This window comes from Manis javanica, chromosome 8 (genome assembly GCF_040802235.1).
Source record: "Manis javanica isolate MJ-LG chromosome 8, MJ_LKY, whole genome shotgun sequence".
Taxonomy (NCBI): domain Eukaryota; kingdom Metazoa; phylum Chordata; class Mammalia; order Pholidota; family Manidae; genus Manis; species Manis javanica.
Genome location: NC_133163.1, coordinates 113,549,502 through 113,574,372, shown reverse-complemented (window position 1 = coordinate 113,574,372; position 24,871 = coordinate 113,549,502). Strand labels below are relative to the sequence as shown.

The following is a 24,871-nucleotide window of genomic DNA, read 5'->3' as shown; positions in this document are numbered from 1 at the left end:
TTACAAAAATTAACTTAAAATGGATCAAAATTCTGAATATAAGAGCTATAAAACTATAAAATTCATAGATATAAATTTTCTTGGATTAGGTATTTTTTTTTTTAGATATAGCACCAAAAGCACAAGCAACTACAGGAAAAATAGAATTCAGACTTCATTAAAATTTAAAACTTTTATGCTTCAAAGGATACTATTAAGAAAGTGAAATTCACAGAGACGGGGGAAAATATTTGTCAATCATGTATCTGTTAAGAGACTAGTATCCAGAATATATAAAGATTCTTATAACTCAACAACATAGAGACAAATAATCCACTTAAAATATGGGCAAAGAATTTGAATAGACATATCCACAGAGATAAAATTGTCAATAAGCACAAGAAAAGATGTTCAGAATCATTAGTCATTTGGGGAATGCAAATCAAAACTGCAAAGAGACACCACTTCACACTCACTAGAATGCCTATTATCAAAAAATGAACAATAACAAAGGTTGGTAAGAATGTGAAAAAATTGCTATCTTCATACATTGCCAGTTGGAATGTAAAATGGTACGGCTGCTCTTAGGAAAAGTCTGGCGATTCCTCTTAAAAGTTAAGCACAGAGCTATCATATGACCAAGCAATTGTGCTCACAGGTATATTCCCAAGAGAACTGAATAAATGTACACAAAACTTGTATGAATGTTTGCAGCAAGATTATTCATAATAGCCAAAAAAGTGGAAACAGCCCAAATATATATAAATGATGAATGGATAAACTAATGTGGTATATCCATATAATGGAGTACTATTCAGTCTTATAAAAGGAATGAAACAGTGACACATACTACAACATGGATGAACCTTGAAAATACTATGGTAAGTGAAAGGAGCCAGACACAAAAAGGTCACATACCACATGGTTCTGTTTATATGAAATATCCAGAATAGGTAAATCCATAGACAAAAGGAGGTAGAGTATAGTTGGCAGGGGCTGGTGGAAAGGGAGTATGGCAGAGTATGTGTGTGTGTTAATGGGCCCAAAGGTTTCTTTCTGGGGTGATAAGAATATTCTGGCACATCTCTATGAATATACTAGAAAACCAGTAAACTGTACACTTACAAAAAAAAAGGGAAATGTGAATTATCTTAATTTTAAAAACCTACATGACCTTGTATGACCCCACGTCTAACCTGCTTATCTCACCTCTTCCCAAAAAGTTCTCCAACTATCAGTTGTTAATGCATTCTAGAAGCAGATTATTTTCTATTTTTTGGCAATAAATAAGGAAAGGCAGGGACATTAAAGCCATCTGACAAACATGCAAAAAAGCAGAAGATCTGTCCACAACTTAGGCCACCAGATATCATTCCTCAACCTTCCATTCACCTGAAATTTTGGTTAATCACATGGAAGATTTTTTTAAATTCAATTATTTTTGATACACAATCTTATGTTGGTTTCAAATATACAACAGACTTTTTCAACAGTTGCCTATATTATTAAATCCTCACCCCCTCCAGTGTGGGTACTATCTATCAGCATAGTAAGATGTTACAGATCCACTGATGATACTCTCCATTCTGTACTACGGTCCCCGTGACCAACTTATACTGTGATTGTAAATTATTGTGCCCCTTTATCACCTTCACCCTCCCCCCATACCCACACCAAACTCTCCCCCTTGGTAACCACTAGTCCCCTCTCTGTATCTAAATCACATGGAAGATTTTGAAAGATTTTCCTAGATTTCCTTAAATTCTTAAGTCAGTCTCTTGGTCAAAGCCTACTATTAGGTAGTCAGTCCTGATTTCATTTCTTCAAACAAGAGTGCTGATAATAGGTCCAAAGATTAATCTAGAGTAATTATTTTGACTGCAAGCTCTCTCTCCTCTGTTATACGGAGAAACTCCATGTTAAATGAAAAGAAATCCATAACAATAACCCATCAAAATACAATGCTTACTTTCAGAGAATATAAATTAAAATATACACAGCTCGCATCTCTCATTTCTGTCCAGTCAAAAGATCGTACAGTATGTTAATGAAGGTCTCTTTTGGAAATGGCTACAACTCATTTGTAAATGTTAAAAAGTACTTTAATACACCTGCCTCTTGTAGTCCCTGCTTCATTTTAATATTAAGAAGGTACAATAAGTCCAAAATACATTTCCTATCTAAGCCAAGATTTCTATTTTCTTTAACACAAACCTCTAAAGGGGAAATGAAAGTCTGAGTATCTATGTAAACATGCAATAGGTGGAAGTTCCAGACAAATCAATTAAATTCAGATAGAAAATTATACAGAAAAAGAAGTAGATTTGTTTCTGTGCAGTTGCCTCAACTAGAACAATACTCTAGGGGAAAAGGGGGTTATATTTTGTCCCTGTGGTTCAGTTTGTCTCAGGATTCCATGAAAGACAGCCCTTTTCTTTTTATAAACTCTCTTAAGACTTTCTTGATCAAGTTCATCAGTGAAAGCAAATTATGTTGACACCAGATACTTCTTCTCAAAATGGGAAAAGCAAGTCAATCTTTAGACTTTAAAAATAACAAAACCATCCCCCTATACATTTATTCATCACCACTAATCTAAAAAATAACAACAAGAACCAATATCCAGAGTTCTAAAGACAATTCACAGATCAAGATAAAAACATGGTTTGAGGCAAGTTATAAAAACTTAAATACAGAGTTTCATACTCCAGGTAGAGAGTTTTCTACTTTAGATTTAATCAATGGTAATAAAATCCAGCCAAGCAGGGCCAGACCAGGTCAGTTCTCAAATGGGAAAATTAAAGATGCTTAAGGGAACAAGGTTGAGATTCATGAGGTATAGATCATGCCCAAGCCAGTCTTATCTTGAACCAATAATCTCAGCCAGTTCTACAATATTAGAGAAATTTTTCTGTTATGAAAATGAATATGGTACAATTAAAAATGATTCTTCTGTTCTTTTACCTTTACCTTTGTGCATTTCCCAAATTCTTTCTAATAAAGCACTTACTACTTTTTTGATATTTAAAACATTTAAAAGCAACATTAATAGTAGGTTTCAACACTTGGGTAGGTTTTGATACTGAAACTTTGCTAGTAGAAAATAATTTCAAAGAAACAAGACCAAGTGGACAGGCTGCTATAATTCACAAGGTGAAGACATTTCCACTTGCCAAGACAGAATGCCCCAGGGGCATCAGAGATAACAATGCTCATACTTTGCCCCAATCTTCTGACAAAACAGGCTTTCGTCTAGAGTCACCAGATGCCTCAACAAGTGCCTTAGCCAAGTGCCAAGGGGCTCAGAGCTTAGATAACACAGCTGAAGCTTGGTACTCCTATACAAGGATTAAGAAACAATCTCCAGCACACAACTGAACTGAGCAAGCTTTTGCAACTGCCAGGGACAGTAAAGAATGAAGGGACAAGGGTCCAGAGGCATAATTGTACCTCTTTCCCATACCACTGCTCTCTTTTTGTCCTGAGATGGTTCACTCTGCTGCCAATTTCAGGTCTTACTAGTCTCTCTGATTTAGCCACCACGGCTGTCTATCCTCTAAAACATTACACCGGCAATGATGGGATGTTAGTGAAACTTAAACACTTTCAAATGAACTGAGGGTACCTTGGTTAGGGCACTTTCATAAAAGTTATGAGCCTTGATTCTACCTAGTTAAATCCTTTCTGGTTTTCTTCTTGGCAGACCAGAATATTAATAGGCTGTCCTAGAAGAGTTGTAAAACACTCAATATCCAACCATTTCCTGTATCTTGAAATGTTAATGCTAAGAGGGAAAGGGAAAAAAATAGAACAACAACAAAAAAAAAGGTGGGAGAGAACCCTCCTTTGAGGACAATGCCCAGACTACAGAGACCAGGTCCAAGTTCTACTTCCAGTCACACCACAGCCAATGCCAACAACAATCCTTCTACTTAGAGCTTTCCACACATCTCTCTCAGCCAACTATGGAGCCAGGATGAGAGACTCTGTTGGCACATGTCAGTTCTTGTTTATGAGCTGGTTACCACCTCAAAGGCTGCATGGCCCTATGCCTGCCCTCTCTACAGGATTTTTCAAACTTCAAAATGGGATCTTTTCTTGGATTCCTCTCAAGACACTGAGGTGGGTTACTTAACCTACTGCTTCTAGTGTGGGTCATATCCAAGGATGTCTCTGGGTACTACATTCTGAAGGTACAGTCAGCATCATTCAACTTGGAAGGACATTCTACCTACCCATATGAAGTAAGGAAAAATGGAAAGATTTTATATTTAAGGTAAAAGCAAATACTTTCAGAAGTAACCTCAGCGGCCACCATGAAAGGGGTTATAAGAGTTGAAGTGACCAAAATCAGGTGATCTTTTCCTTTGTTGTCAGAGAAAAGCAGAAAGGGTGGGAAGGATATCAGATGTTTTTGCTGATAATTCTGTCCAGAGTTCATTACTGAAATCCCATGATAGAAATGTCCCCAGGTTGAACTCCATACCCTATTGGCTGGTTGAAAAGAGACATTTTTTTTTTTTGCTGCCTTTCCATCCTATCATGGGCTTCTTTCTCTGCTTAATTCTATGTCACTTCTTAGGGAATGAGGGAGAAGAGGGGAAACCTAGACATGATTGACACAGTTATGGGTTAGAGTCTGGTCCTCTACTATCTTTGGTGAAAAAGAACTCCTAAGAAACTTTTGTGGAAACAGAACATTCACAACGGAAAACAGCATATATCATTCATGTACAATTCACTGCATTTTCATAAACATACACAGCCATGAAAGTTAACACCCACATCAAGAAACAGTATTTTAGCTATTAGTTATCATAGATTCTGCCCTCCAGAGGACATTTGGCAATGTCTTCAGGTATTTCTGGTGATCTCAACTCGGAGGGAAAGCTACTGGCACTTGGTGGGTGAAGGCAAGGATGTTGTTAAACATCCCACAACACACAGAACAACATCTACAATAAAGAATTACCCTGCCCCAAATGCCAATGGTATGTTTTTGAAAAACCATGGATCACAACCCAGAAACCTCTCTTGTACTTTGTCTCCAGAAAGAACTGTGACCACTAAAATGCACTACTGTTCTGATCTAGCAGAAAAGCAACTAAATGCCATGAAAAGGTGGGACCCAGCCTTAGTGATCACAGATGAAAAAACTAAATGCCTGGAAAGATTAGAGAGGCTGCAAAGAAGAGAAAAGAACACAGAACAAACATTTGCTGCTGGCCTACAACTAATAGACCACCACACACTATGCACTTAGAGTGTACTTTTAAGTACATACACAACTTAAGGAAAATGAGATTCAGAGAGGTAATGTGCAAGATTCTACATCTGTTAAGTGGCAGTGGTGGAATTCAAACACAGATCCAATTACAAAGTCTACCCTTTCATTTTAATTCTATTATGGAAGTTGAGAATGATTTGGGAGAGGCAAGGAAAAGCAGGAAAAACATGGTAAACGGTTGAAGTAAAAAGCAAAGATCACTCTTTCGTTATTCACAAGTATCACGGAAGGGAATTTTACCTTAAAGCATGACTCAATCCAGTAAACAAAATCTAACTGTAGAACCAAGCAAGTTATATAACCTCTTTCAGAGATTTTTTAAATGTTTTTGTAGACATGTGTTCCCAGTTGTAGTTTTTTTTTTTTGTATGCTGTGCGCTACACAGAGAAGCAGTTCCTAATAATACACCATTTATGTTATCTACCTTCTTGGTGTTCCTCACGGATCTATCCTAGGTCACCTTCTTTTTGTCCCATTCAACAGACATAGTCTCCCTGGATAAGCTTACCCACCTCTATGATATTTCCATTTATCTGTTCACATTAATAACTCCTACACCTTTATATTTCCAATTCTTGCTCATGACTCCTGACCTTAAGGGACATTTCTACTTGGTTGTTCATTCATTAACTCCCTCCTTCAAATTAACTATTCGTCCTTCAGATATTTACTCAAACTTCTTCATGGATATTTTCTTTGACCCCCCCACCCTGATATGCAGGTGATTATTTGCATTCTGTCTCTCTTACTAGACTGCATGCCTCATTGGACTTACTCAGTGTAGCCTGCAGGATGAACTTTGGAAATGGTTCTGAAAGATGTAGAAACATACAAGCAGGACAAATGCAATGATAAGGAGCCATCCCTACAATAACATCAGTAAAAGAATATTTAAGAAAAGATAATTTTTCTAAGTGAGCACTACCAGAATCTAAGTTTCTTTTAAAAGTTTCTTGGGAGGTATTAAGTAGACCAAAGATACCATCTCTTTTATGTTTGTTTGTTTGTTTGCTTTTTTTTTAATTTTTTTATTTTGATATTATTAATGTACAATTACTTGAACATTATGGTTACTAGACTCCCCCCATTATCAAGTCTCCCCTAAATACCCCATTACAGTCACTGTCCATCAGCATAGTAAGATGCTATAGAATCATTACTTGTCTTCTCTGTATATACTGCCTTTCCCGTGTCCCTCCACCTACATTATGTGTGCTAATCGTAATGCCCCATTTTCCCCCTTATCCCTCCCTTCCCACCCACTCTCCCCAGACCCTCTCCCCTTGGTAACTGTTAGTCCATTCTTGGGTTCTGTGAGTCTGCTGCTGTTTTGTTCCTTCAGTTTTTTCTTTGTTCTTATACTCACAGATGAGTGAAATCATTTGATACTTGTCTTTCTCTGCCTGGCTTATTTCACTGAGCATAATACCCTCTAGCTCCATCCATGTTGTTGCAAATGGTAGGATTTGTTTTCTTCTTATGGCTGAATAATATTCCATTGTGTATATGTACCACATCTTCTTTATCCATTCATCTAATGATGGACACTTAGGTTGCTTCCATTTCTTGGCTATGGTAAATAGTGTTGCGATAAACATAGGGGTGCATCTGTCTTTTTCAAACTGGGCTGCTGCATTCTTAGGGTAAATTCCTAGAAGTGGAATTCCTGGGTCAAATGGTATTTCTATTTTGAGCTTTTTGAGGAAACTCCATACTGCTTTCCACTATGATTGAACTAATTTACATTCCCACCAGCAGTGTAGGAGGGTTCCCCTTTCTCTACAGCCTTGCCAACATTTGTTGTTGTTTATCTTTTGGATGGTGGTGACCCTAAGTGGTGTGGGGTGATATCTCATTGTGGTTTTAATTTGCATTTCTCTGATGATTAGCGATGTGGAGCACAAAGATACCATCTCTTGCTATCAATTCCTAAACTACTCGAATTTCAAATACCTAGCCAAAACCATTCCTAAAGGGTGATAAACCAATCACCTGCTATTTTTCTCACTAACAGCAGGTAAACAGGTGGTAGGGAAAGTACTAATTTGTTTATTGTTGTTAAAAATAAAAATGAACCATGGAAGTTCATATTCAAACACTCATTCCCACCATCACAAAACCCAACACTTTTACTTTTTCACTGTCACTGCCTTCCAAACATTCCTTTCAGGCTGCTCCCAGTTCATTTCAACAAGCTTTCACCAGTATCAAAGTTCAATGGGGGTAAGCAAATAGGAAGGAGTAAAGTGGGATTCACCTAGCCCTTTTCTCCTACTTTCGGTACTGAAATGGAGGATGAAATGTGACTGCGGAACAAAAACAAAAACAAAAGACCTGAAAAATTTATTTGGGTTATAAACTGTCACTGGGGTTTTATTTTATTTTTCAACTATCTTCCCAGACTTTTTCCTGAATGCTCCTTTAGGTTACTAATCCAGCAGAAGCAGAAACCCCACCTAATTTGGCTTCTAAGCAACAGTCAATCTTTTCTTCTGTGTGATATTTCATGACACTTACCTGCTTAATTTGAAGGGGGTGATTGGAGGGCTGGGAAGTAACATTACTTTAGGCCTTTAAATCCGTCCCAGGTTCCCACACCGCACCCCCTTTGCAAAGAAGATAAATTTCACAAAGGCTGAGGGGCACAAATCCAGAGCTTCCCAAATCAAGTTTAGAACTTCCATTTCTGGGAGCTTTGCCCTGGTCAAACTGTTTCCCAGGGAGAAGCAAACTGTACTTTTCTTCTTCCTCAGTGATGTTGTATTGGCCTACACCCAGAATCATTTCTATTTAGCTCTTCAACATGGAAACTTTTGTCTCTCCAGTCCTGTAGGGCAATTGCAATGTTCTGCCCAAAACTGCCACAGAACACAGCTAACACCATAGCATTGGCACCAAGACTTCAAATAAGGTATACTATTCACAGCATTGTCATCTCTAAGCAGTAGCTAATAACAATTTCAAACTACAGGTAAAATCTCACTGTCAACAGTACAGTGGTTTTCCTTATACAATCTATGCTGTGCTGTGCCCAAATTATAATGAGTGCCCATGGTAGAACATACCAAATGACTATTTTATCCTGGTTAATTATTTTCAACTGGGGAGAAGGAGGAAGAGCTCTAAGTCAGCATTACTAAATATAATTCCATCTGGTTAAGCCAGGACCAATAACAAATGTAAAATAGAGTCTCAGAAATAAAAAATACTTAAAACAACTACATTATTTTTAAAAGGCATGGTTTAGATTCTATTTGCCAGTCAAAAAAAAGAAAGTGAAGAGTAGCTCAAAGAAGTTACCGAGGGCACTGGACCTAAGGAAGAGAGACTAGGCTCAGGGATATTTATGCTGGTAAGCAGAGAACAACTCTGTTCTTCAGTTTGTCTATAGGATGGTTCTTGTTTAACTCAAGGGTAAGTAAGACCTGAGGTTACCATATAGAAATGGCCTATTTCTTCTTCAGTGACCAAGGGAACCTAAAGGGAAGGACTTCGTGAGTATTGTGAGGAACATGGAAATTAGAACCGGAAAATAAATGCCACAAAAGAATAATCTTACAGTAAACTGGGTCCAACTGACCTATAAATTTCCACTACAGAGAGAAGAATGTGGACCCCAAGATTTCCTCTGCTGTCACAAAATACCTTTGTACACTAAACAGATAACTAGATATACACATTTAATATAATCAAATCAAATCAAATCAACTCTATGTGGCTGGCAAGAAAAAAAGAAACAAAGAACGATCTGAATGGTTTGGACCTCACAGTTATTCTTCATTGATTATACGTTCTGGAGCGAGCCAGAGAGAGGAGACTCGAACTGACTGTTCACTTATCTGGTTTCCATTCCTCTCATATGCCTCTAATAATGTAAGCATTTTCTCAGTTAGAGTAATTCTAGAATTTACATTTGTATATTTTTTTATCAATACAGTCCTTAAATACAAGCCAGCTTTTACATGAAACCTCAAATGAAGAAATAATGGTTTGTCTTACTGCTGGAGAAAAAATTGCTTGTGTTGAATTTATAAAGCCAGTATGTCAATGTTCAACATGGCATCATCCTAAGTAATTTTCAAGGGCACTTTCTCACTGAGTGCCTTATATGCTGACTTTAGAACCTGATCCTTGTAAGAAATGGCAAAGGACAGGAGAGATACCAGAGGCAAATAAAAATGAGAGAATTTCTCAGCCTCTTTCTGAAAAATTTTAATAAGCAATCAGCTTGTTTGATTTCAAGTCCCCACATTCTCAATCTAAGCACATATGTACAAGCAAAATGAAAAATGCCTTATGGCATATTTTATCTAAAACAGACACTCTACCAGATGTTTAGGAATCTGCATACTGATGGAATTAGTCTAACATGGTGTATATAAATGTACAGTCACTTTGTATGATGATTTTTTCCCATTTGCCAATTTTTTCTCCTCCTATTCAGAGGTATATGCATCTGAGATACTCCAAAACCTAAAAATATCCATCTAAAGTATAGATTAATGTAAATTCCAAGAGCTTTGGTTATGCATGTACCAGTACTAAAAACCATATGTAATATTTTATTGCATGAGAATTTAAGATTATGTAATTGTATTTTGGTCAAAATATGATATTCTATAACACTTTTAACTATTAGTTTGCAGCATATATATGGAAGTATGTGTTCATCTCTGATAAAAATCTAATACTCTAATTACTCTTCCTTAGATATGAGACCTAAAATCCCAGCAGGGAAAACCCTTATATTCAAAAACATTTAATTTTCTTCTTAACTTCAAAGAAACAGTTATATGTTTATTTAAAAAAAAAAAAAAAGCAAAGAACTGAGTAAGGAGACTTCTTTTATTTCTGTGAAGTGATGTCTCTCTTCTTAAAACACACGTTTAACATGTCCAGAAGCAGGTTCAGGAAAAAAACTCTTACTGTTTAGCTGCATCATTTTATTTTGGGGTGTCATGGACTTCCAGAAAATTAAGAATATCTGTTGTTCTACATAAACATAGAAATACATTCACAGATGAATGAGAAAAGGAGCTGCTTTTGGACTAGCAATAAATTTAGGTAATCTAAAACTGTCTTCTGCTTCCTTCTAATTTACATAGAAAAAATATCACAAGTTCCCAATATACGGTAAATGTATCTAGTCCTAAGAATTTTGCTCAAATTTGCCTTAAAAATTCCAGAACAATAATTTAAATTTGAATCAGTAACACTGATTTGGATGCTCTACCTTAAAAGCTGTATGAGAAATTCAGTAATTAGTTCTCCTAAGGAGGCAATGAGAAATCGAGATTCATTATAGCTGTATTCCTAAATGACTGACCCCAAGACAAAGATTGAGCAATGAAAAAGGGAAGTTGGAGGAGAATTTTGAGCATGCTGTAAAACACTTGAGGATCACGATATCTAAAATACAGTACTTAACTTTACCTGGAAATAGCAAACAGCAAGGGAGTAATGGGGATTCCCAGAGGCTATACAATGAAGCCAAGAACTTTCCACAAACAATAGTGGTCTTTAACTAAGAGGTATATTAAAAGCACCTATTGAAGCCTTAAAAAAATTTGCACATACTTGGGGTCCCCAGCCCTAAAGATTTTACTTCAGTAGGGCACTTTTATTTTGTAAAAGCTCCAGAAGTGATTCTGATATGCACCTCCAGCTGAGAAGCTTCAGTACCAAGAGATTCTTCAGCCTGAATGTTAATCTCTCTAACTTCATGCTACTTTGGTTGGTGTATGATGAACATGTACACCTCCTTTCTACAATACTCTAAGTAGCTTTCACTAAGGTTTCATTTGGTGCAGAGTTAAGTACTTAACTTCTAAGGAAACTTCAAGTAGGAAACAGCAACTCTGAGATGAGTGGACTAGGTAACAGTTTATAATAAACTTTACAATGAAGAGAACCTGTTACTAAACAAAAACAAGAGGCCAAGATGACAAACAAGCACATGAAAAGATGCTCAACATCACTAATCACCAGGGAAATGCAAATCAAAATTTCAATGAGATATCACCTTATACCTGTTAGAATGGCTATTATTAGAAAGACAAAATATCTAAAGAATTCTTACAACTCAACACCAAACAAACAAAAACCCCAAGTAACTCAATTAAGAAATGGGCAGAGGACCTAAACAGACATTTTTCCAAAGACATAAAGATGGCCAACAGACACATGAAAAAATGCTTCACATCACTAATCATCAGGTAAGTGCAAATCAAAACGACAATGAGGTATCACCTCACACAGTCAGAATAGCTACTACCCAAAAGACAAGAAATAACAAGTGCTGGTGAGGATGGGGAGTAAGGGGAACCCCCCTACACTGTTGGGAATGAAAAGAAGTCTGGCCACTGTGGAAAACAATATGGAGGTTCCTCAAAAAACTAAAAATAGAAGTATCATATGGCCCCACAATTTCAATTCTGGGAATTTACCCCAATAAAACAAAATCACTAATTAGAAAAGATATATGCACACCCATGTTCACTGCAGCATTATTTATACAATAGACAAGATACTGAAGCAACCCAAGTGCTCACCAATAGATGAATGGATAAAGAAGATGTAGTACATATACACACAAGGAATATCAATAGCCATGAAAGGGAAAGCCTGCCATTCATGGCAACATGGACGGACCTAGAGGGTATCATGCTAAGCAAAATAAGTCAGATAAAGACAAATTCCATAAGATTTCATTTATATGTGGAATCTAAAAAAACAAAACAAAAAAGAAACAGACCCATAAATATTGACAACAGACCACAGGGAGGAGAGCTGTTGGCATGGGTAAAAAAGGTGAAGGGGATAAAGCAGTATAAACTTTAAATTACAAATAAATTAATCATAGGAATGGAAGTACAACATTGAGAAAATAACCAATAATATTGTAATATCTTGTATGGTAACGGGTAACTACACTTACTCTGTAACCATTGAGTAATGTATATAATTATTGAGTCACTATGTTGTATAGGTGAAACCAATATAATATTGTCTATCAACTATATTCCAATAAAAATAAATAAAAGAAAATACATTGGTGCTAGCAAGGATGTGGAGAAAAGGGAATACTTGTGCACTGTTGGTGGCAATGTAAATTGGGCAGCCACTATGAAGAACAGTTTGGAGGTTCCTCAAAAAATTAAAAACAGAACTACCATATGATCCAGCAGTTCCACTTCTGGGTATTTATCCAAATAAATGAAGACACTAACTTTGAAATGATATCTGCACCCCTGTGTTCACTGCAGCATTATTTACAATAGTCAAGACATGGAAACAACCTACATGGTCCATTGATGGATGAATGGATAAAGAAAACGTGATACACACAAACACAAAAACACAATGGAATATATTATTCATTCATAAAAAAAGAATGAAATCTTGTCATTTGCAACTTCATGGATGGGTCATGAGGGCATTATGCTAAGTGAAATAAGTCAAACAGAAAAAGACAAATACCTTATAATCTCACTTATATGTGGAATCTAAAACAAAACAAAAGCCCTGAGCTCACAGATACAGAGAATGGATTAGTGGTTGCCTGAAGTGGGGAATGGAGGTGCGCAAAATGAGGAAAACATCAAAAAGTACAAATTTCCAGCTACAAAATGAGTAAGTCCTAGGATGTTATGCGCAGCATGGTGACTATAGTTAATAGTACTGTATTGCGTATTTGAAAGCAGCTAGGAGAGCAAATCTTGTAAGCTCTCATAACAAGTAAAAAAATATTTGTAACTGTGTGGTGACAGATGTTAACTGAAGTTAACTGTAGTGATTATTCTGCAATACATACAAATATTGAATAATTACATTGCATACCTAATATAACATTATATAAATTATATCTTAATTTTTTTTTAAAAAGGCCAAGAAAGGACTTAACGGCTAGGTTTGGGACATCCAAGTGCAATCCAGTATTTGCCACTAGGGCTGGAACCCAATGGTCTCAAATTTAAAAATATTCAATTAGCCTATTTTTCAGGCACATAGTTAAATTGTACTCTCTCAATGGACCACATTTCAAGTTGAAAACTGACCACCTCTAAAAATCTAAGGACTGCCTTTTTATTTCCTGCAGCTAGTGACAAATTCACAAAAAGAGGTACCTCAAATCCTTATTTTTCTCCTGACTCTTCAGACTATCTGCAGTTCTAATCCCTTCTAAAACTAGGTGTACTCTTCAAGGATTAACAGAGGTAAAAAAGCTTTCTAAAGTGAAACAATTCATGTTATATTAATTTCAATCCTTAGAAAAATAATTTAGAAGGCCTGAGCATATAACAAAGAAACTGAATTGAAATGGGAAATAGCTAAGCAAGAGCCATGGTTCTTCAACCTGACATCAGCACTGTACCAAAAGCAGTCCAACAAACCTATCAATCAAACAATAACACTCCAGTCCTTAATGGCTCCAAATGCTCTGAATCAATCTCTCCTCAAGTCTTCTTGGAAATCAGTAGGAGTCAGAATATTAGCTATCATAAACCCATTATTTTCCAAACCTCCTGGTGCTTAACTCTTCAAAGTCTCTAAGAATATCCTCTCTCCTTGCATGCTGTAGCTAATAACACTGAATTAACATTTACTGAGTACCTACTATGTGCTTGGCACTGTGCTGAGTACTTACCCTTTTTTTATCTTACCAAATCCTTATAATAACCCAATGAAGTCAGTACTATTATTCGCTTCCACATTACAGATGAGAAAACTGAGGCTTAGAAAAGATAAATAATTTGAGTATCTCATTTGCTCTCAAAGTCCCAAACCCTTAAGTTTTCCTTCCAATTTCAGGATTCTGTTAGTTTGTCCACAAAGAGAAAAGATGTATCTAAACATCACTGGGCCTAGGGGGAGGGGATCATACCTACTGTTCAGAGTTACTTATTATCCCTTAAAGTTTTTGGTAAATCTTCACTATTGAGGGAAGGGCGCTCTATAATTGTGGATCTCAAACTTTAGTGTGTATTATGGGATTAATGGGAGATCTAATATTAAAATGCAATTGCTGGGCCTCATCCCTAGACTTTCTGATTTGGGAGCCTGGGATGGGCCCTGATATTTTAATTTCTAACAAGGTCCCAGATGCTGATGCTGTCAGGGCAGGGAACCACTGTTTTGTAAAGGGAAGTAATCCCCTCTCAACTTAGTTACCACCTTCTCATGTGAAAATCCTTCTCTATAGAGTACCTTCAAAAAGAGAGACACTTAGGATTTAAAAACACCTCTAGGGTCTGAAAGCTAAAAGGCTCCTTTTTCCCCCACTTCACAAAGGCTCCAATGACATTAGGGCCATAGAAATCTAGAAAAAAGGAAAATTAAGGACAGAATGATGTAAACTCTGCTCAAGAACCTCTTATCATCCACATTTTACTTCATCCGCCTGAAGAGTGTTTCCTTTGGGTCTCCTAGGGCAAGAGAAACACCAAGAGAAAAAGGAACTAGATTTTTTTTGTAATGAGGACAGGCTCTGAAAAAAATGAGGACAGGCTCTGAAAATAAAATCAAATTTTGCCCTATGAACAGAAAATCTCAAAATGCTACAAATCTGTCTTTCCTTTGTCATACTATCCCCCATCTCAAAAGAGCCTCTTACCCAAGACTGACCCAAAGTCTATACTTTCTTAGGTAGCTTAAACATTGATGATGTCAATGTCATCTAGGATGAACAACTTCAGGGGAATATGAATTTTAAATGTCTCTTCAACCAGCCAGGGAAGCTTCTTACTTGGGTGGGTACTCTTAACTATGACTAAACTGTACCACTAGAAATATATTTTAAAACATTAATATGGCCTGGCACCTTCCTGATGCTAATCATTGCAGGCCCATTCCAGTGGCACAATTGGGAAACTAACTGAAGAGAAAAGCAATCTTTTCTCTGCTCTCTACTTTCAGATGCTCCTCCTCTACAGCTTTGCCATGCACAGACTCTTTCTATACATATACACAGAGACAGAACATGTGCACACATACAAATAACTCTCAGTAGGAACCAAAAATCAAAGCCTAACCCCATGGTTTTGAAGTGAACAAGTCCAATTTCCTTCTTTGTAGCCCTTGACACATGCTGGCTGGGAGCCGTCTGGATTTTTTTCTGCCTTGTTCCTGCACCAGTAGGCTCTGCACTGCAGGTCAGGGGATGATAAGGAAATGAACAGTGCAATTTCCAAGGCCTCTGAACAAGGCCCTGTCAGCAGCTCTGGAGGTGGGTTACTCAAGAATGGCTTCAAGAGTGAAAACCACAGAGAAGAGGGCACAGCCAGCCAGCAGTGGCAGGAGCTCAGCTGTGTATGTTACCGCCACCTCCAGCCTGAAAGCCCAAGCCCTGCTGCCTCCCTGGATGAGCTCTGCTGGTAAAAGCTCTTATACCCAAATGGCAAAAGTACAAGTTCACACTGGGGGATGAAGATTAAGGACTAGGACTTAGATTTTCCATGCACTCTTGTGTGGAAACAAAAACATTTAGTGCTCTTTCAGCATCCGAGATTGCACATGCTGGCAAACCCACAGTCACATCTATCCAACATACCCAACCCCACACCAGGGATATGGCCAGAAAGGAAACTCAATTCAGATGAAATCTGTAGTGAAACAGGCCTCTTCAATATCCTCTGAAGCCAATTTTTGATCTTCCCCACCTCCACCCCCACTATAAATACCAGGGGCTTTAGAACACACCCCCAGCATGCAAATTTCCCAGCCTAGGTTTGGAACTACTTCTGAGCAGCATGTGACAAGTCTTAGCCAACATGTTTATCTATTCATACTGGGTTTCCCATATAGGTGAAATGTTATATATCAGGCCATTACTGCCTAGGGCAGATTGAGGCATTTTTCAATGCAAATCATGTTTTCCTTTTTTTCTAATATTTACTGAATGCTTCCTATGTGCTAAGCACTAATTCTAAGTGTTTTATATGAATAAATGAATCTCAGAACAACCCTATGTAGGAACTATTGTTTTCCTCATTTTGCAAATGAGAAAACAGGCTGACCAGTTGTGTAACTTACTCCATATCACTCAGTAAGTGGCAAAGCTAGGGCACAAATTGAGGTAGTCTGGCTCCAGAGTTCATACTCTTAAGCACTAAGTTACACATAAGAGTTTCTGTGAAATTTGAGTTTGGAAGACTGGTGTTCTATGTTAGAAGTGGCTCCACTGTCCACCTTATAAGGAAAATTCACAGTGGTTCACAAACATGAAAGTACATAGCAACTATCTGGAGAGTCTTCCGGAAGTACAGATTTCTGAGCTCTTATCCCTAAAACTAATTTAACACATCTGGGGTAGGGCCCAAGAATCTGCATTTTTGACACTCAAGTCATGTGTTGCATATGATTTTATGGGCCACATTTTCAGGAACTCTGCTCTGGATGGTAAACTGTAAGCCCCTCAAAGAGCAGGAACCTTTTCTGTTTTATCCACCAGTGTACATCCAACCCCAGCACAATATCTGGTATCTAAAATTTAATTTAATTAAGGAACTGAAAGAATTAAAGGTGGTAATGGTATCCAATAGTATATCACCCCTTTACAAACAGTTATAATCCACAATACATTTAGAGATAGGTCCAAGGGGCAGGTGTGTGTGTATAAGCAAGAGATACACGCGTGCGTTATCTTCTCTGCAGTTGTCAAATAAGGAGGGAACTGGCAACACTCCAATGATTAGAATGAAAATTTGACTGAATGCAATATTCCAGAACACATATACACCCCCACACTCAAGATCAAGCTCAAAGTAGCAATAAGTCACTTTCCCCCTCTCTCTATATATAATAGGATAGGGTCAGCACCAGCTATAAATGGTTGTTCTTTGCAAATATAAGCACCTTACCAAAGAAACCTAAACTCAAGATTCTTTGTTTATTGAGTGTCTACAGTGTTAAAATTAGGATGAAGAAAAAATGAAAGCAGCCTTAACAGTATCTGGGCTTTTACATCCAGTGCTTCTGAGGTAGTTTTTAAAGTGGGAAGACAGAATCTCTCACAACAGTTATAAAGATTTGTTAAAAATCCCAGAGTAACAATATGCCCTAAGAACCTAGTAACAAAAAACCTGGATTCTATGTCGGGCTTTGCCACTGACTGCCTGTGAGACCCTAGGAAGTCACATGACCTTCCTGGTGCTAGTTTCCTTTTCCATAAAATGAGGAGATTGGACAAGATACTCTTTCTCTGGGCCTTCCTTGAATTACAACACCCAGATGGAAAACAGAGCTGCTGAAAAAAAAACAAATTAATTAAGCTCAGGCTGCTTTGCAGTTAGAGAATGCATCTGTCTCCCACATAAATATCAACTTCTTTTTAATTTTCTCCATGTAGGAAAATACCTGAGGGCATTTGGCTTCAGAAAGCAAGGCTGACTGCTTTGCCATCAATGGCTGGGAAAGAACAGCTAGTGAACAGGAAGGTATAACAGAGAAAAGCCTCAAATCAGAAGGAATCAAAGAGACCTGACCTTGGTTGGGCAATGAGAGATTGCAACACAAGAGAACTAAGCTGGAAGGCATAAACTGGGGCAGGAAAACAAAACCAAGGGCAAAGGAAGATGTTATTAGAACAAAGGATACAACAGCAAGCCTGATCAGAAGTTGAAAGAGCAAAGAGCATGCTTAACGGTTTTTGGTTTTCTTTGTATCCTAAACTAATGGAGGAAGTGGTAAATATATGCAGCATTCTGAAAGCAGCAGAAGCTACAATACAAGCAGGGGGAAAGCAGAGTGTAGTGTTCTTACCTTGCAACATCAAAAGCAGAAGCTGAAGAAGCCAGAGGAGCTTCTGGTTGCAAACTTCTGGATCCTTTAGCCACTAGAGCCTACTGGTTACTTAATATGATTTGAGGGGGCAGGGGAATCTCCCGGTTTAAGCCCCGAGTCTGACAGAGTCTCCAAGAAAGAGAGAGAGTCTGCACACATATACCACTGCCTTCTGTGGTTTGTAAATTCTTTTTTTCTTGCCTGTCAAAGTGGCAACACAAGCACTAAGCTCAGGGACATTCAGACAGGCTCCCCCTCCCCACCTTCCCTTCCATCCCTAACTTAACAACCTATCAATCAAACCAAAGACAAGGGAACAAGCAGGAGCCGGAAGGCTCTGTCTTGTTTATTCTTCAATATTCCCTCCCCCATCTCTTCTGCTGGCAAGTAGTATGAGGCAGGAGTGTTCAATAACAAATCAGGGCAGCAGCAGTTGCTAAAATCCATCTCTAGTCTCCCTCTGAACTCTGGGAAATAGCACAGTGAGCCCTGCCGTAGGGAGGTGTGGTGGAGCATAAGTGGGATCCCGTGAAGGGAAACCCACATCTTTGGCTGACAGAAAATCCCCTCAGCCATATACTGAGATACCTATTTTGGTGAAAGAGAAGGTCCTGAGGTAGATAATTTGAATATTCATACCTCCCACATTAGCTACTGGTAGACACGGGACAATTCTATCTTACACCACAAAATCCATTTGTCTTCTCTTCTACTTCCAGGGGTAGGTTAAGGGAGAGCCTCCACTCAAGACATTTTCCAAATTTTAGGAATTTTCCCTTTTCATGACAGTTTCCAGCTCAGAATACGTAATTCCTAGATTATATCAAAACATCTGTTTTGCTGTTTTGATTCTGTTGGCCGTCCCCAAATGGAAACAACATTCCAAACCAGTTAAGCCATAGGCAAGCCCGTATCTTGGAAAGAAAATATTAAATAAGTTTTCAAAGGCTTAGTTTATAAGCTATAATACTAATCAAACACTGGTTGAGTACCTCTTATGCCCCAAACCTCTCTTGTTTCTCCAAAGTTGCTGCACTGAAAGATTACTGGCCTTCTTTTCCCTTAACTTGTGTGTCTTCCCCTCCTCCCATTCCAGAAGTGCTCTCTGCTGGCAGTGTTTTCATCTCCTAGCAACGTCCAAACATTTATTTAAATTATTTATTTCAATGGTCAAAGGCTTTATTAAAAGCAGAAGCCCAGAACCAGGCTGTTCAAAAGGGTTAAGTGAATGGGGAAAGAATTGAGAAAGCAGGTTCTCAAAGTAACATCAAACTGCACAGCAAATTTTCTCCTTCTATAAGTACTTCCCAGCAATTTTATTCTTCTTCCAAAAACTGAAGTATAGCCTCTCTCCCTGTTCTCTCTCATTCCACTGTCCCAATCTCAGTCTCCTTCAAAGACAAGATTATAAAACAGCTACATTATTGAGGAGAAAAGCTCCATGGCACCAAGGTGTATTCTTAGCTGAATGTACTGTATCTTTCAGCCCTATTATAATCTAAAGGGAAGCCACCCAGCCAGTCCCTGCACCTATAAGAGAAAATAGGTTCCATTTGCTTCTCTGTTGGAGACGATCATAGACATTTAGACTTAAGTCCAACATAGAGCTAAACATTATTAATCCTTTTACCCACAGATTACTACTGGGCTTAGAAGATTGCAACATGAGTCAGGAGTTCTAAAGAGAAAGGAAAATGAAGAGCACCCTCAGAAGTGGCCACTTTTCAGCACAGGAAGAACAATGATTATGAACATGGATATATGGCAAGAGTTTATTGAAGCCAGATGTAGGGAACAGTTTAATGGACCTGGAACAGAAGCAAGAACTTCTGGTACTCCTAGGCCTCTTTAAAATAGTATTATCCATCTGTACTCCAGAGAAAATGGTAAATCACAGCCAGCACAGGATAAGCCATGCCAGTAACCAGCTGGAACTTCATTCTGCTGAGGTGGACTAAAGCATCTGCCACCTAAACACAGGCAGCCTCTTTGGCAGCTGTCACTGGTAAAAGGGAATGAACCACTGCGTTATTGGTGGAAGAAAATTCACAGCTCTGTTACCGGGGAAGGCCAGATGTTGCTAAGAGCTACAGATGTGCCAGAGGCAAAGACCAAAATACTTCCTGCAAAGAAAGAGCAAGCTACCACTGGAATCCAGGCATTGAGAGGGCACCACCACCCAAATATACATATCCAGCCTCTGTTTATTAACACTTACGTATGGAAACAGGTATTCCCTGTTGCAGCTGATGTAATTACAGAGAAATCAATTTATACTGCATCTGCTAGGATCAGCTGAAAGCACAGGGCAAGCAGAACACAGAGCAGAAAATCAAGAGCCAATGAACAGCTCATCACCAGGCGGGCTGTTTTGCAGGAAAATGTAAGCTGATGAACTTTAAGGCAGTCCAGGCTGACCCTTGACTCAAACCTACTCAGCCAGCCCTGCAAGCTCCATTTCCTGTGACATGAACTAAGATCATCTTCCCACAGGAGGATTGCCCCTCCTGAGGCTCCAGGCACTTGTCCTTCCAAGTTAAGCAGAAGGCAAGGTATCATTACACTATTTGGCAGCTTTTAAACCATAAGAAATTTGATTACCAATAGTTGAGGGAAGATATTTGGCCAAGAACTATACGTTTAATGGCCAAAGAATCTCTTTCAAGCCAAACTTCCATAGCCACAACACTAACTCATAAGGTCTGATAAAGTGCCTCATAATATATAATCAGTACCTCCTACCCTCTTGTTTAACTGCCCCACACTGTGCCCCTTTGCTCTCTAGCAGCCATCAATAGAACACTTGTGTAGATATCATGCCATGAAATGTATTTAACCCTTTTCTCTTTCAAAGACCCAGGAGCACCATTTATCCCAGTCAGAACTGCACAGAATGATTCTTCTTATAAACCATTCTTATTTCATATAACTTATCGAGTTTATCAATGACACTGAGGATGAAATGCCAGTCGAGCTGGGAACCACATAAAGGTTGATGATGACAGCCTCCAGTGACAAGTCTCTGAGGTGGGACTATGACAAGCTGGGAGGTTCTCAACATGACACAGAAAATTCATTCTGCCACGCAGCTGCCCCCAACAACAGATACTCTTCTCCAAAATATCCAGGCCTGCTATTAATGAATCTGCAGGGAATCCTCTAATTTGAAATAAAACCATATTATCATTACCAGCTGCTCTGACCTTGTAATTGGTCATTACCCACAAACTAATGAGCCTCCCACAGAGTGCACACAGCATTTGGCAGTTAGTCTAGGGCCGTTCTGACTGGCACTGGGCAGCCAGATCTGGCCACCTCTTACCTTTTCAGACTTGACTTTCTTTAGCGGGCGACACTCATTCTCCCCTTCCTCTGGCTCCGGTTTAGCTCCCAAAGGATTGAGCGCTGCCCCAGGCTCAATAGCTATACTCCCGAGTGGCTCCACAGCTCCTGTATCCACCCCTGCACTTCCATCATACTGCCCACCCCGTCCTCCCAAGGGCACTGGCTGGAGGACCCCAGGATCCTTTTCTGAACAAGTCCCCACTCCTTCGCTTCTCTCCTTCTTGCTCTTAGATGAGCTGTTCTCCTTCTCCTTTTTGGAGCCGGCTAAACTGCGGGATGCCTTAGCCGCCTTCTCTGAGCCCTTGGGAGCAATAGCAGCAACCAGGCTTCCTGAGTTGGCACCATCTCCTGAGCGTCCCTGTACCTCTTTCTTGCTAGCTGCCCCCTCACTTGGAGTGAACAGGGAAGTCCCTGGAGTGGGTTTGCTAGTGTCTTTGCCACTCTTATTCCTTTTGGATTTTGATTTGCCTTCCTTCCCTTGAGGACCTGGCACTGGGGTCACAAACTTGATGTTGTCTGGTAGTGTGGCCACAGCATTGGGAGCCGGTATCCCCACCTCCTTTGAGCCTGACATTTCCAGTTTCTGCTGGTCCTTTTCCAGATCGGCGTCCAGGTCAATGATGAGATTCCCTACTCCAATGTCCCATTCATCCCCACTGTCGTATGTCTCAACCGGGTTTGCATCCACTCCTTTCCCTCCGGAGGCTCCACTGCTCAAGGACATCTTAGAGTCAACGTCCCACCTCAAGATTCAAGGCTCTTCCTTGCCCCCAGCTTTCCTATTTTCAGCTTCAGCTATGTTCTCAGACCTGCCACATTGGTCAGTACATGCCCAGTGGACAACATCATTGCTGGAAAAAGAAAATTTAAAGAGCTGTTAAAGGAAACAATACAGGCAAGGAGACAGCCTGAAATAAACTCCCACACAAAACAGACCCTTCCTAGGTGGCTATCACATCACAATGGACAAGACAAGGTTCAAGTGTATTTCTAACCAAGTCACATCAGACCAAAGGGAAAATTAATTCCCACTCCATCTCCCCAAGGAAGAGTACAATATTTCCAATTGCCCGGAGAGTCTGTGGTAAGTCTTAACTAGGAATCCTCTGGAGTTAAGTTTCCCATTCCCAAGAGACTTATTTCTACTACTACTGCCAGCTGGCACTCCTCACTCAAACAACAGAGGCCATAGCACATCAGAGATTGAAGCTCTAGCACAACTTGACTCACATCCCCTTTCTTCTTGAATTATCAGACACTCAGAACATGGAGTAGCAAAAGCTCCTAAAGCCCTCTATTAACAGGGCCTGTCCCTATAAAACATAATATAGATTCCTTGTCATTCAACTGTTAGAGGGGTAAAAGTCTAAATATGGGCAAGTAAGATTAAAAGAGAAAAGCAAGCAGAACTGGGAAAAATACATTAGGATAGGGGACAAAAACTGCAACTGATGAGACACCTAGAGGAAAGGACACAACCAATCATCTTAAGTTCAGTTAAATAAACCTTATTAAGCCCCAGGTTTCAAATTTTGTAATTCCATGTGGCCTTTCCCATTTCCCACTAAACACCCACTTCATCATGAAGACACAAAAATAGGGAAAATTTTTTTACCCTATCAATAACTGAACACTACTAAAACTCCTAACAGCAGATTGGGGGTAGCTGCACATTCTTATATAAGATTGATGGTGCTGAACTGAGAAGGATCTCACAACATAAAACAGAGTGGCTAAAAAAAAAGGGGGGATGGTGGTAAAAAAGGAAATTTATCTCTCTCCAGTCTGCTGACTCATGAGACCCAGGCACTGTACCAGCTAGAACCTGGCAGCCAACAAACACTGTCCAGGTACTACTTTATAATAAAGCCAAAGAGTTCCATTCTGGCTTATACCCCTATCAGCCATCTCTCTATATCTGTTTACAAAGTAACCCCCAAAAGATAACAGAGTAGAAAGAGCAAACCAGTGGTGGCACAATGAATCCTACAAAATAAGATTTCCAACAGGCAAATGCTACAAACAGTACAGAGAAAAGACAAATTATAATTTTTCACCTACTCTCTCCAGACAGTGTCAAAGAACCAGGGTGCAGTTATAAGAGAAGATGTCATCCTAGAAGAGAACAGCTGTACCAATTGAATGCCTGCTAGCAACTGAAATTTAAGAGAAAAAGATGTGCACATTAGTCTGCCATTTAGCTGTAGAACTGAGAAGAAAATATATCTTTTAGCCAAGTAGAGAGCTTAGTGCCAACAGCAGCCAACCACTGCTGGCTTCAAGTCTACACAGACCTTACTTCATAAAAGAATGAGCAAAAAGTGTGTGTGTTGGGGTTGACATAATGTAGGAACTATCAAAAAATGCCACCAATGAGGTAAAGAAGACATAAACCCAGAAGAGTCAGAGAAATGATACCTCTGAAAATGTTTAGAATTTTGAAAACATTTTTAATAAAATGTTTGGAATTCTAAACATTACAGAAGAAGACTCGGCCTCTATGAAACAGTTGTATAGAACATATTTGTTAATTCGTTCAAAAAAATTTGTATCAATGTGCCAGACATTAAGCCAGGAGCTGAGAATATAACAGTGAATAAGACTGTGAATAAGGCAGTGAAACATGGTACTAAAAATAGTTCTATTATGGGGTCAGAAGACATTTCTAGAAAATCGGAATACCAGCTGAATTTGCACTATGAAGGTTTATTAAAGCATAGTTCTTCCCAACATCATAATTAATACCTCTGCAATCTTTGCAGTTGTGGCTAGGCTTAGAGCATAACCCACTTTTATCTAAGACTTAACCACTTTCCTCCAGTTATATAATTGTCAGTATTTAATCTGACCCTTAAAACAACCCCATGTTTGTTAATTCTTGGAAAAACAATAAAACTTTCAAAAGAAATTCCTCTTAAAAAAAAACAAGACAAAAAAACACCTTTCTTTAGAATACAGGATGGTAATGGCAGGCTCTGGAGACTCTGGAGGAGGACATAAAAGAAATATAAAATACCTAAAAATGTTAGTGTCATTGAGAGGTCCTGACAGTAGCCTCTATGGAGCAGGATTAATGAAGTGTGCCAGGAAGGAAGAGACAGCATTAAGCTTACAGGCTGAAATGAAAAGGTATGAACTTAGGGAAAAAAGAAAGGATATGATTTTTTTAAAAAGGAACATGCATGGAAACAAAAAGTGGAATACTAATTAAACTTCAAAGAGATCAAAAAGGCACAGACCTGGAACTGTGGAAAATGAATCAGTAAATAACAAGAAAACTTAAGATATTTTTCCAGAATGCAAAGGAAAAGGATAGCAAAAAGAGAATAATGAGGGAAATTGAGAGAAAGTCATTTAATAACACTGCAAACTGAAGAAGCAGCTAGAAAAATGGGAGGAAAGCAGCCCACAGAGACATAATAAATGAATACCATCTTGAGCGGAAAAAGATCTTGCATGCAAATTGAAAGATTCACTAC

The 24,871-nt window shown here is 38.8% G+C and overlaps 1 protein-coding gene across 6 annotated transcripts in view; it reads right to left on the bottom strand.

Annotated features, from left to right (window-relative positions):
• ZNF609 (zinc finger protein 609) overlaps positions 1-24,871 on the bottom strand; it is a 299,633-nt gene that overhangs the window by 246,918 nt on the left and 27,844 nt on the right. For 4 of the 6 annotated variants that reach the window (XM_073211989.1, XM_073211988.1, XM_073211986.1 and 1 more), the window contains exon 2: positions 21,370-22,243. The exons of 1 other annotated variant lie outside the window; for it this stretch is intronic. In XM_073211989.1, coding sequence (XP_073068090.1) covers positions 21,370-22,116 — 747 coding nt within the window. In that variant the 5' untranslated portion in view covers positions 22,117-22,243. The remainder of the gene's footprint in view (positions 1-21,369; positions 22,244-24,871) is intronic. One more of the 6 variants, XM_073211990.1, reaches the window with a different exon arrangement.